The 14,136-nt window shown below is 39.3% G+C and overlaps 1 protein-coding gene across 1 annotated transcript in view; it reads left to right on the top strand.

The window, feature by feature from the left end:
• Positions 1–3,136, top strand: part of LOC129238671 (frizzled-3) — a 79,976-nt gene extending 76,840 nt beyond the window's left edge. The window contains exon 2 of the mRNA XM_054873772.1: positions 553–3,136. Coding sequence (XP_054729747.1) covers positions 553–2,061 — 1,509 coding nt within the window. The 3' untranslated portion in view covers positions 2,062–3,136. The remainder of the gene's footprint in view (positions 1–552) is intronic.
• The last annotated feature ends 11,000 nt before the right edge of the window (positions 3,137–14,136 follow it).

Genomic DNA, 14,136 nt, shown 5'->3' with positions numbered 1-14,136 from the left:
TTTTTAATTACACTTACAATTTTACCCGGCTTCGAAGCCACATTTCTGGCATTCGCGAATTCCGTCAACCGTCAACTGTGTCATTCATGTGTCCAAGTCAATCACGCACACATTTCAAACTCAAATGCCAGTGTACTCGTATGTTTGAGTGTTTGCCTTTCCTAAGAATCGCTGATCATTTCATTGTTGTCTGCTGCACTAATTTCATTTATAAAAAAATAATAAGGAGGGATCGCATTTTCCCTGCACCAGCTCGCTTTTTTGTTGATTTACCATAAAAACATTTAATCCAAGTTTTTTGTGCTTTAGTTTTGCCTTTGCATTTGATGGGTTGTCATAGTTGGTTGCTGCTATTGAAGCGTTGATGCGGTGATGCAACAAGAGTAACCAAAGAAACCGAGGCATGCCTTAGTCGGGTTTTAGTGCGCGGCCTATGCCTTTTTACGTCGTGGGGCATACAAAAACCATGAATTATTTAACTTTGTCTTTGATAAATCTTTTTTAATTTTGCACTCGTATTAATAAATTGGTTTTTCTTCTCTTTCATTTCAGATGACGAAGCTACTGCCACTCATCGATTCGACCTGCTCGAATCGTGCTCGCTTCCTGCTTTGCTCTTCGCTTTTTCCACTCTGTACACCCGATGTACCACGACCTGTCACCGCCTGCAAACAACTCTGTGAGACTGTTAAAAATGAATGCGAGTCACGGGCGGAACTCATGCAATTATGGCCTGACTTTCTTAACTGCGACACTCTGCCACAGCCAGAGAAACATGAGTTGTGTATGCAGATTCCGCAGGAGTCGGATAAACAGCACGCAAACCTGCAGTCGCTTCCACCATCACCACAACCGCACTACCAGCAGCCATCACAATTTTATTGGCCCTGGTCTGCTTGGAAAATGCCACCACATCTTAGCAAAACCATTGCGCCTACAGCCATTTGTCCGTTCAACTTCACCGCCGATCCGTTAAATGCTGAGTTGTGTGTACCTCAATGCAACCGTGATGCGTTTCATTCAACTCAACAAAAGAAAATCGCCGAAAGTCTCATACTGGGTCTTTCGGCTGTTTGCTTTGTTTTGACACTCTTTTCGCTGGTTACTTTCTGGGCGGAACCAACACGTTTCGGATATCCCGAACGCCCTGTGCTTTTTCTCTGCCTTTGCTATAATCTCTTCAGTGTTTGCTATTTGGAACGGATCATCTTTCACAACTCTACGCGCACGTTAGCTATGCTAGAGGATCCATTGGGCAAAATCAGTCCATCGTGCACCATCTCACCACCTTGCTTGGCTTCATACATAACAACGAGTTACCTGAGTTTGTGCGCAGCCACTTGGTGGCTTATATTTGCGCTTTGCTTCTTTCTCTCATCACACCAGAAATGGTCAAGTGAGGCGCTTGAGAAGAAATCCGGACTATTTCACGTACTGGCATGGGTGCCACCATTGGCGCCACCAATCGCTGCACTGCTCATGGAGAGAGTACGTCCAAACGAGTTGACTGGCATGTGCACAGCCTTCGGTTTCGTTGAGATACCCGCTTTGGTGTTGTTGTTGCTTGGCATCTTCTTCACCGTACGTGCCTCCAGATCGCTGCATACGCTACAACAACAAATGAAACCCACATTTGGACATCAGCGCTTCTCGGAGATACGAAAACGCTTTCTCATCTTTTCATTGCTGTTTTTCATGCCTACAGTAGCTGGCGTGATAACCTCCTTTTTTGAGCGCTATCTTGACTCGGTACCTGCTTGTTCGACCCACGAAGATTGTGCTCCTCCAGAACAGCGCACAGCCTGGCCAACACTTATAAGAATATTTTTCCAATTGGCAGGCGGCACCCTGACCGGTATGTGGGTGTGGTCACGAAAGACGTGCGAGTCATATCGCAGCCGACTGGTAACGGCGCCCACCACTGCCACGACCACAAAATCGCTGTCATCATTGCCGAAGAAGCATTTACACACGAATGGCAAATCTGTGAGCAGCACCCTGTATAGCGGCATTAACTTCCACAATGTACCAATGTATAACCCGAATCAAGTACGCGTGTAGCGGTCAATGGTTGGAGTTGGAGCAGGCAATGAAGCTAATATGTCACAGCAACAGAAGCTGGTGCAACCCAATCAAAGGGAGGGTGTATATACTTTGGGATTATATTTTTAAGGCGTCGACAACTGAGAAGTTCGCGACGAAAACATATTTACATTTATTTGTATTATAAACTTCCATAAGTTAATTTTTGTTTAACTTTTTAAATCTCGAATGCTAGTTTCTATTTATATTTATAATGTTAATAAAGGGGTTTCCAATAGGGACTGGTCTTTGTTGTCATGCTATTTTAGCGGCATCTGTCAAATCTGTTGTTTATTATGCAATCCATATGGCAAGTCACAGGATTGAGCAGCACAGACTCGTTATAAAACTTTAATGTGAATGAGTTGGTGTATGGTCATCTCGAGGTGGCGTGAATAGATACCCAGATTGTGCGATTTGGCCCGGCTAGGATCTTTCTTGTGGGATTTTACATGCCATTAATCGATTGACGCCCTCGAAGTCAACATAACCTGCGCCAACGCTCAAATTGAGCCGGATCATGTCGCAACGACATCGAAAGTTAAACCTTTTGAATCCGTGCGACCGCACAAAACATACAGAGTGTCAGAGCTCGACCTTTCTTAAAAAAAAAATGGTTTTCTTAGTAACTCACATACAGCTTGTTTTAATCTATTTCGACCTTCCCCTATTGGAAAGTCCTATATTTGATACTTTAAATATATAATACCTGTAAATTCTATTACTAGTTGTAGTTGTACATACTTATATACATAAATATTGTTAATCCTGTATACTTTGTATACCATTTTTTAGTTTTTCGCTTAGTTTTTCATGGCTTAGTTTTTATTCTTTGTGCTGGTACATGTTTAGAAACTCTAAAATATTTTAATGAAATGTGTTAGTAGCTTTAAATTATAAATAACTGTATATACATAGATATGATGTATTTATTAAATCCTTATTTCGATTGATTTCCCTGATGAAATCATCTTTGAAAATAAAAACTAGTTGTAATAAGTCGCTACTAGTGCTTAAGTACTTATATACTTACATACATATATCGATGTATAAGAAAAACGTCAAATAAAATATATATTTTTAAAATTATTCTAAAAATTTCCGTTTTTTTCTTAAATCGAGTGTTAAGGGTTCCAATTAATTTTTTCTATACACTGAAGAAATTTTTGAAACACATCTAATCTCTTTCGAGAAATCCCTATCAATGAGGAATGGGAAATCCTTGAATACTTACACTGTGTTACAAAAACGAACTTTTTTTCTGTACTATGAACCAAATATACTTTTTCGGAAAGGGGAGAAAAAATAAAAATACACGTGTATCGGCGATTTTCATGTACATGTCAGAATTTTTTTTTTTATGTATAAAATATGGAGCTCGTAGCCGCCTGTGCGAAAAACTTTGGATCAATTTTGAACCCTTTTTCCGTGATCCAATCGCGCTGAATTTCTGCAGGCAGACTCGTGGAAATGTTTTTATTATGTAAAATTAAAAAAAAAAAATTTATCAATTCTCAGATTTCCTTGAATTTTTTTTTTTCTAAAAAAAAAATTTGTTTCTAAATTTTCGGCATAACTTGAAGGGACTCCAAAATTTTAAACAACTTATTAACCTTTAATTTATAGTTTCATACAACACACTCTGTGCCGTTTGTGTGTTTGTTCCAGTTCCGGAAGTTCCGATCATCTGACAGTTGCGCTACTAGGAGACGTATACTTTGACAATTGTTTTAAGTTCTGTTGCGCGAAAACGTCTTGCTGTATATTTCATCTTACGAAAAATGCAGTGCCCGACTCGAAATAACTTTTGTTACGTTTGTGGCTTATTCGCATCAAGTAAAAATTTTTAAAATATTACGAAAAACAGTGGTTAATTCGTTTCAGAAAATATTCAAGACTGCTTATGTTCCTCACTTGTGGTATACTCCGGAAGTCGTGTGCGACTATTGCTATAGAAATTTATGCAAGTTTACTGATGGAAGGTCAACAATAAAGTACTCTGTACCAACAATTTGGCTACCACGTACGGAGCAGTGCAGTGAACTGTGCTACTTTTGCGTAACTTTTACTCAAACTAAAAGGTACCAACACTTTCGCCGCAACAAAATTCGCTACGCTAATGTAGAATCGGTTATTCCAGCGGTTCTGTACTCACCAGAAGAACGTATAGCGGCTTCAATGGAGATTTTTGATGATGTTCACGAATTAAGGGATGGAGAACCAACAGTAGCACCAACAATGCAATCAACATTTCTTGCATCGAATGCGAGATGCGGGGAACCAGAAGTATCGGAATTTGTACCAACACCCAGTGAACTTGGGACTGCAGTGCCGCATTTAGTAACGCAAGCCGACTTCAATGACCTTGTACGAGAAGGCAATTTGTCAAAGAGAACTCTTTGCATCACGCTTTAAGCAGTGGAATATAGTGGCGGCTGATTTTAAAATAACAGCCGCTCGTGATCGCGATACTGACACAAATGCTTACAAACGCAAAAATAAAAGGCCTAAGTTTCTTTAAAAGCACTAAAATTTTTAACGTAACAATTTTTAATTTTAATATAATAAAATTAATAAAAAAATTCGGGGTTTTATATAATATCTCTATTGTAATGCGGAGTGAAATACCTTTCTTTTGATACCCACATCGGCATATCTCATGCAATTTTTTTTTTTTAATTTCGAACAGGTGGCAACCCTGTGAAACATTGTCAGTGGCAACACCTAGGTGAAAAGTCTAGAAATATGATACACTATCTGTGTGCCCAATTTCATTCAAATCCGTTAAGCTAATTCTGAGATCGTGTGGCTATACAGATATGCATACAAGAATTGCTCGTTTAAAGTTATAAAATACAAAAAAAAATTGTGACGGGGCCTAATCATTGGCGTTTAAAAGGCGCAGAAATAAACGGTTTTCCTTAAACATGAAATGCAACACATCAATTGCTGACGAAACGCAACTGCTTTTTTTAATTTGAAGCACAATATAGCACATGAGCTGAAAAGTCCTGGAAAACACGTTTTTTTTTTCAAAATTAGCTTTATTCATCAACGTAATTTCCATCATGAACATCATTCCGCAATCATTCCAGCGCCCCTCTAACATTTCAATACCACTTTTGTAGAACGATTTATTTTTAGCCCAACATAGACCTCAATTTCAGTGATAACGTCTTCATTCGAGCGAAATTTCCTACCTACGAACATTTTTTTTACGTCTTCGAACAGCCAGTAGTCGCTGGGAGCCAAATTTGGCAAATATGGTGGATGTGGGAGCAATTCGAAGTCCGATTCATGTAGTTTTGCCACTACTCATATTCATCAACACGGTTTTGATTATGGTCAACAGTGAGCAAACGCGGAGCTTTCTCATAGTAAAATGCTCATGCAATATACGGCCAACACGTTCTTTTGATACTCGTATCTTTACGATGTCAACTAACTCACACAACTTCACTTTTCGATAATTTTAAACGATTTTGTTAATTTGTTTGATGTTTTCTGGTGTTACCACCTAATTTGGACGTCCACTGCATTGTACATCGCCGGTGTGTCTACGATCACGTTTGGCGTTGAGCAAAACCATCGTTTTATTGTTGTTCCTGATGGAGCTCCATTGCTTGGCTTAAGTATGTCATAAGGGCAGCAAAAACGGCGACTTGGAAAGACTTCTGTCAAAAGATAGAAAGTGTTTCGGAGACCAGTAGACTCCGGAAAGTAGTATCAACAAGTCCCAGTAACCCTAGCTACCTCATAAAAGAGAATGGCAACTGGACAACCAGCAGTGAAGAAACACTAGAATTACTAATGCAGACGCACTTTCCAGGTTGTCTCTGCAACGAAGACAGTAGAACCCACCCTATAGTTCACTACGAGAATCCCCCAACAGATTTCATAACGGAGGACAACATAAAATTTGCCATTGGCAGCTTCAAACCTTACAAATCGCCGGGACCTGATGGAATCATTCCCGCTGATTTGCAACACACAAAAGATATGATTGCACCTACACTCGCCTTAATTTTTGAGGCAGCGATACGTCTTAACTATATCCCCAAGAAACGGGCAGAAGTAAAAGTGGTATTCATTCCCAAAGGAGGGAAAACCACACATACGAAACCAAAGGACTTCAGGCCAATTAGCCTATCATCCTTTTTGTTAAAATCTTTAGAGCGGTTTTTAGATGTGCATATCAAAGGAAGGATTAGCGATAAACTATCACCTTCCCAACATGCATACAGCAAAGGTAAATCAGTGGAAACAGCGCTCCACGAGCTAGTTCACACAGTCGAGAAATCACTTCACTACAAAGAATTTACCCTCGCTGCCTTTCTAGACATCGAGGGTGCTTTCAATAACATATATCCGGAAGCAATTACCAAATCGCTAACGGAAATGGGAGTAAGCAATGCAATAGTCTCGTTTATAGAACGAATGCTAACCGGGCGAACAATAAGCGCAAATTTGGGCGACACATTTGTTAAAAAATTTCCGATCAGGGGTACAACCCAAGGTGAGGTAATTTCTCCACTTCTGTGGAACCTAACTGTCAATAATCTTCTACAAGAACTGGAAAAAATTGGAGGTAAAATAATATCATATGCCGATGATATTGTAATAGCAATCTCGGGGAAACACCTTCCCACATTGTGTGACCTCCAAGAAAGATCGCTCAACAGACTATCACTTTGGTGTAAAAGTCGAGGACTAGAGTAAATCCGGAAAAAACGGATCTGATACTTTTTAGTAGGAAACACAAAACACCTACTCTTCAACAAATATTCCTAGGAGGGAAACCACTTAGAGTAATAGAAAGGGCAAAATATGTAGGACTTATACTAGATAGGAAGCTAAATTGGGGGCTCACAGTCGCAGACAGAGCACGAAAAGCTATGACCGCAATGTACTCCTGCAGAAGGCTTATTGGGAAGAAATGGGGGTTGGAACCCAGAATGATACATTGGCTCTACACAGCAGTGGTTAGGCCAATCTACTAAGGTATAGTAATATGGTGGGATGCCCTTCAAAAGGGTGTGAACATCAAGAAACTTGACAAGGCGCAAAGACTAGCATCTGTTCTGATAACCGGCGCCATGTCAACCACACCATCGAAAGCATTATATGCGACACTAAACCTCCTTGCGGTAGATCTGCAGGCAATATATAACGCACGCAGTGCGGCAATAAGGCTGAACACTCTAAACAAGTGGTCAAACACGGATTATGGCCACGGTAAAATCCTGGCTGGCACTTTGGGGCTTCGCGGACTGGTGGACTATGCACTCCCGCCTATACTTGCCATTACATCGTTTACGACCCTCCTACCCTCAAGGGAAGAGTGGGAACGGGACGACGTGAGACAGGGCGAGTCCATCTATGTATACACAGATGGCTCAAAGCTCGAGGGCAGGCTGGGCGGAGGTGTATATTCTGAACATCTGGGGATCTCCTTCAGTTTTCGGCTCCCCGACTGCTGTAGTGTCTTTCAGGCTGAACTGAAGGCAATAATAAAAGCCGCGACACTGATACAGTGTGATGCGATATCCGGAAATGATATCTACATTTTCACTGATAGCCAAGCGGCGATAAAATCCCTCACAAAACAGTCGACAACCTCCAAGGTAGCCATGAAATGCCGCACATCTCTTAACGAGATGGCTCAGTCATTTCACCTAAAGATAACATGGGTTCCTGGCCATCGCGACATTGAGGGTAACTGTAGAGCCGATGAACTAGCAAGACTCGGCACTAAATTGTCTGACGAGCACATAGATAATGACATAGGGATACCCTTACAAACATGTAAGCTACTTATCTTTGAAGAAATCGTAAAGAAAGCAAACGAAAGATGGCGAAATGAAGCAACCTGCAAAATCGCCCGTCAACTTTGGCCGACTATAAATGCTAAACGCACAGAATCTCTGCTAAGCCAAAATAAACACAGTCTAAGCACATTGATCTCAGTCATAACGGGTTAAATTTCAGGAAAATAGAAAGCTGAAAGTCCAATGTAAATGAAACATAAATAACAAATGTTAATACTGTTCAAATTGGTGACCTGCAGCATCAATACATTTTTGCTTACCTGGATCAAAATTTGGCGGGCCAATGGATAGGACGCAGGGGGCCAATCGAGTTTCCAGCACGCTCTCCAGACCTTACACCACTGGATTTCTTCTTGTGGGGCACAGTAAAAGATGAGGTGTACAAACGTAAACCACGTAACCTAGACATTCTTTGGAATGAGATTCAAGCAGTGTGTAGAGAAATCTCATTGGACGTTTTGATACGATGTACAGAATCTGTGGTGACTCGTACTCAAAAATGTATTGATGCTGCAGGTCACCAATTTGAACAGTATTAACATTTGTTATTTATGTTTCATTTACATTGGACTTTCAGCTTTCTATTTTCCTGAAATTTAACTTTGTAGACCGGTAAATAAATTTTCTATGGAAGTTCAAAGTGTGTATACATTTTTTTGAAGCACCCGGTATATTGTTTTTCGGCATCCCCTTTGTGAGAGCATCTGCAGAGCTTCAGTTGGCATGATATCACCGTTTTGATGCTTTTCGCGCATGAAGTGATGTCGTACATCTGTTTGGTATGCGAGCCATAAGCGCTGCTCTGCGCTAACTTTTGTCCACCTTGACTGTCATTGAAGATCATGATCGAGCTATACTCCAATCCAATTTCATTTGGAAGTTTACGTAGGTAGAGAGTCTCTCTTGTTGCTTCACACAAATCCATATAATCGGATTCAGCGTTAGATAGTGAAAGAGCCCTCTGATTGCGTGCCTCCCGAGATATTGCTGCTCCGGCTAGTATAAAGGTGGAACTAGAATACGATTGTCTATCAGCTATATTGGTGCCCCAATCCATATGAGCATTTTCACACAATTTCGTATTTGATTCTTCGTAGAATATACCGTATACCGTGCCTTCCAAAGAGTCGAGTTGTAGGTAGAGTTGAACTGCCTCAAAAAATTAATGCCGAAAACCAAGTCGTGGCGTGTTAATACAGCCAATTAAACTTTGGTATGCAAATTTTTTCATTTCAGTTTCATCACGTACAACGGGTTTTTCAAGTTTAGTGTTGAATTCTGGAATTTTAACTATTTTGCAGTCCTCCATTTGGAATCGATTTAAACTTTGTTCTGCATGTGAACGTTGATTTAAAAATGCTCATTGTTTTTTGAGATCTTGGTGAAACTTTATACCCAAACAAGTTTTGATTGGATCTATGTCTTTCATCACAAAGCTTGTGGTGAGAGATTGTAGGATTCCTATTAAGTGCAACCGATCATTTGTAGCTATTAATAAATCGTCCACATAAACAGTAATCAGCGCAAGGCTCGAATTCATACGCATAATAAAAGTTTACGGATCACATTTGGATGAGTGAAATCCCATTTCACGTAGTTTTATGCTAAATTTCTGGTACCACATACGGGGTTCTTGTTTTCAGATAAAGCTGTCAAGCTACTCGTATTTTCTGCTCTAGCTCGAGTTTTTAAATTTACGCGACCAGTTGGTTGGGCCGCCAACTCCTTACAACATATAAGATACGATTGACATTCGTTTCGTTACATTTCAAAAGATTAGAATGAACGTCTTCACATGCATATCTTCAAGGCCTGAATAGGATAGGATTTTATATTAGCTACAGCTAGCATTTCGTCACTTTCTGCATTTCTTCTGGCTGCAATTGGCCGAGATGTGCATTGTAGTCTTCTGTGATTGGGCGCAGAAATGACAAGAATCAGTGGGCCATATTCCGATCATGTGCAGATGACTGTGTAGTCTGCAGTGCCACGTATTCATTATCAATTTATCGTTGGTGAGGGTTATGAGCTTTCTAAACCTCTTTTGGTTGTAGCCCCCCCAGTAAGGATCTCGCCTAGCATAGCCCCATAGTTTGGTGCCAGCTAAGCTTCCTTAGCCTTAGCTCTTCACTCTTAAGCTTCTCTTTGATGGTGTGTTGTGCCGTAGCAAGGAGGGGCTCGGGTCCTGTTGATGACGGACGAAGCCTCAGTCTGTCTTGCCCATGGATCCGCTACCCTTGTTACACCCTTGTGTCTTGGTACCCAAATTAGCCGGAAACGATTGTAAGTTCGTAACAGATTCAATTTCTCAATGCATTCAATTACCCTATACTGAGGACGGAAGCCAAGTAAAATTATCGATAACAACGTCAGGAATGTGAATACATTTAGAAGGTCAAATTTGTCCATTCATCGAATACTTCAACACTTTTGAAGTACTTTAAAAAGCCGTAAATAATATTAAAATACTAAAAAATTACTCAGATAAATAGCACTAATAAACTTTTTGAAGTGAAACTTCTTTAGCAGCGGTCTGATACTCGTATTTGAGCGAGAATGGAGAGTGAATTGGAAAAAATGTAACGTTCAGAGATTTCGTTACGCGAGAGAGAAAAAAAGATACAACGTAGAGAGAAGGAGAAAGAGAGCTATACATTTTCTATACCTAAGACATAGGCTTCGTTGTAAGTCAGAGTATACAGATATATAACATAGAGAGAAGGAGAGCTATACATCATAATGTTACGCGACAGAGAAAAAGTTGCTGGCCATGTTGCAGCGCATAATATCAGTAAAACAGCGGTACCAATCGGACGACGCACATCAACAGTCCCGCTTAACAACAACAAAACGATTAACGCTAAACGATCACATTTACCATTAGTTTGTGCTTGTGCGACGACCATTCACAAGTTTCAGGGAAGCACGTATTCTGAAGGTTTTTACGAATATGATGATAAAAAACATTCGCAATCATTAGTTTACGTTGCTTTATCACGAGTCACTTGTATTGAAGGCTTGTGGATTATAACGAACAGAAATGATTTTACATCCTACCATGGTCGACGAGCATCAGTCAGTATGTCTCATTTACAAGATGAATTCCGGAGACTATCGTTAAATAGACTGGAAACTGTGGATAAACAAATAATCGATTTCATGACTCAGAGAAGAGGGCTTTCAGTATATAGGTACTCTTAATTGTCAGATCCTACGAGCACATTCCGCAGATTTAACAGACTTTGTCATCCGCAAATCGAGTATAGTACTTTTGTCCGAAACTTGGTTAAAAGATAACGAGGATATTAGTATACCAAATTTCAATGGCGTCATCAAATATAAGCGACTAAATGTTAAAGCTGGCGGTGTGGCAATCTACCACAATCAAGATGATAGCGTAAATATCGTCACACCAAACATGGAAATGACTGCAAGGCAGTCTCAGTCATATTCATCAACTGTCACACCAATTGGCGATGTTTGCATTGCAGAATGTCAAACGCTGAATGGAAAAACTATTGTCATAGCCGCCAAATATATCTCACCGAACCAAAATCTTGATGACAGAATATATTTCATTCACCGATCACTACTGGTTTACAGCCACGCAGGTGCAAATGCACTTGGAAGAGGCGAATACAAAATTCCATTGATTCTCGGGGGGGATTTCAACGTAAATTTCGGATCCAATGATTCTTTGTCGTTGATTCAATTTCTTCGAGAAACATTCGGTTTTCAGATAAACAATAACCCTAAAGAATCAACAACAAAATCCGGAACTACATTAGATGCAATTTTCACACGTTATCTAGAAAATATTGAATCACGTACATATATTTCATATTTCAGCTATCACAAACCAATTATATCAGTATTGAATCATCAACAGAACCACCAACAGATGATAGCATAATGCATATATAGTTAATAAAATCGAATTTTGGTTACACAAATTTTATACTGTTGTACTTTTTTTTTAATTATCCCTGTCTCCTTCTTTTCCTCTCTCGCTCTTTCTCTCTCTCTCTCTCTCTCTCTCTCTTATTCACACTCATTCACACACAGAAGTTTCACTTCTACCACGTGTTCGATGCTGCACATAATTTTTTTTGTATTACTTTAGTCAATTAGAAGCTATCATACTTCTCATCTGCTCCACCCTTTATTATTTTATGGTAAGCATTTATAAATGCGCAAGCGCATCATCTGCGCGCATTAGCCACGTTTCGATGCAAGTCAAAAAGATAGACTTACAGACACTGTCAGAGGAAACACTACAAGAGTAATTGCATAAACATTAGGGTAGTCAGAAATCAGAAGTTAGTTAGTTGATAATTAGGAAGCCGGAGCATGCCCAGAAAGAATGGGAGTTATAATTATGCAGCTTGGCTGTGTTGGTCGGTATGTGTGTGTTTCTGTAAAATATTATCTATCAGCTTCCACTTTTGCCTATGTATTTAGTTGTTAAAGGCTTCCTGAGTTCTGCAAAGTTTGCCTGTAAAAACAATAGACTGGACTTTCTTGGGAACAATAAACAATACAATATTACTAAAATTGCAGAACAATCAGCTATTAGTTGGTTGCTTAAATATTGATTGTTTTGATTTTAAATGTTTTTTTTTTTCAAATTGACTCTCAATATTTTTGATGAATTAATAAGCTACAAAGAAATTTTTGGCAAATTGTTTTAAATTCGCATCAAATTTTAACGTCTCATCGTATTTGTGCCCGTCGTATGTTCTTCAAACTGAAATTCTCTGTGATTGTCTTCAGTGCAGACATCGAAATCATTTGCTAAGTCGAGTCCTTGCTGAAATTTACCATAGATTGCCAATGGAATGTCATCTTTGGGATCAAAATCGGGAATACTCTCATCAATCTCGTATAACCTTGATTTACGGAAGCTGTCTTGGGTTGTCGTTGCTTCTACCTTATCCCAAGACGTCTTGATGAAATACACAGTATTTGACGGCTCTAAGGCAGAGCTTGTAGTGTGTACAAAATTTGAAAATTTTGGAGCCAAAAAAATGTATGTTTATTAAATTTAATCCCTTTGATGCTGTGGTATCCAAAGATAAGGGATTTTTATATTTTTGAGCGTTAATTTTTCTTGCTTGGTTGGGATTTTTTCTTTATCAGTTATTTGTATGGAAAGAATTATGAAACCTCTTTGTGCAGGAAATTTGTCCAGTTATTGAAGCTGTTTGGTTGCAAGGACTATCTGTATTGAAGAATTGAAGAATTTTACTATATACCTAAGTAGTACTGCCATAAATTCTGTTACAAGATTGCCAAAGCAGTAGACTTTAACTTTAAACTGAAAGTTTACGTTATTAATTTTTTTTTTCAAAATAACTACGATTCGATGGGTCTGGATCCTAAAGCCTTTTATTCCAAAATGGATTCAATTGAATTCGTTTACAATTTCATGTGATTAACAGCGAGTGGGGTGGCAAAGAAATTCATATCTCTGTGGAAATATCAAATGTAGGAATAGCGCGGGGCAAATATTCACCTTCCTCAAAACAACGCGGTATGCTCAAAATGTTTATGCAACTTACCATTATTAGAATCATCTAAAGTGAAAGACAGGACCATAAAGCCATGAAATATGTGCGGGAGCGATTTCGTCGAAATTATTTGAGGAAGCGAAAAATCAGGAGCAGAAAGATGGGCATGTGTTCCATAAACTTGTTACGATTAAACCATGATGACCTCCAGATGAAAACTTTTCGCGGGTGCACTGCACATCTTGCAACTCCACTCTTAAAAAAAATAAGATTGGAAAGGTGTAAAAACTTTTGCGTAGTACACCAGCAACGGTCAGGAAAGTATTTATTTCACGAAAGGAAAAATATTAAAGGTGGAAAAAGATCTCAATACGAGGGGTGCCTTTTATATGTCGGGATTAGAGAACAAAAACAAATTTTAATCATCGAAAATCACTTTATTGTTTTTCAAAATATTCTCCATGAAGATCTATACGAGTACACTTTTACATGCGTTTGAACAAATTGTCGAAGCACTTTTGCCACTCTGAATGAGGTACCTCCAAAACATGCATTCTGAATGCCGCAACCGCTTCTTCAGGTGTCGAAAAACGTTGACCTCTCAGTTTGTTTTTTACGTACGGGAATAAAAAGAAGTCATTCGGTGCCAAGTTAGGACTATACGGCGGATGACCCATTAATTCGATGTTTTAGGTGCTCAAAAATGCAGTTGTTTG

This window comes from Anastrepha obliqua, chromosome 2 (assembly GCF_027943255.1).
Source record: "Anastrepha obliqua isolate idAnaObli1 chromosome 2, idAnaObli1_1.0, whole genome shotgun sequence".
In the NCBI taxonomy this organism is placed as follows: Eukaryota; Metazoa; Arthropoda; class Insecta; order Diptera; family Tephritidae; genus Anastrepha; species Anastrepha obliqua.
This window is presented reverse-complemented; position numbering and strand designations above follow the sequence as displayed.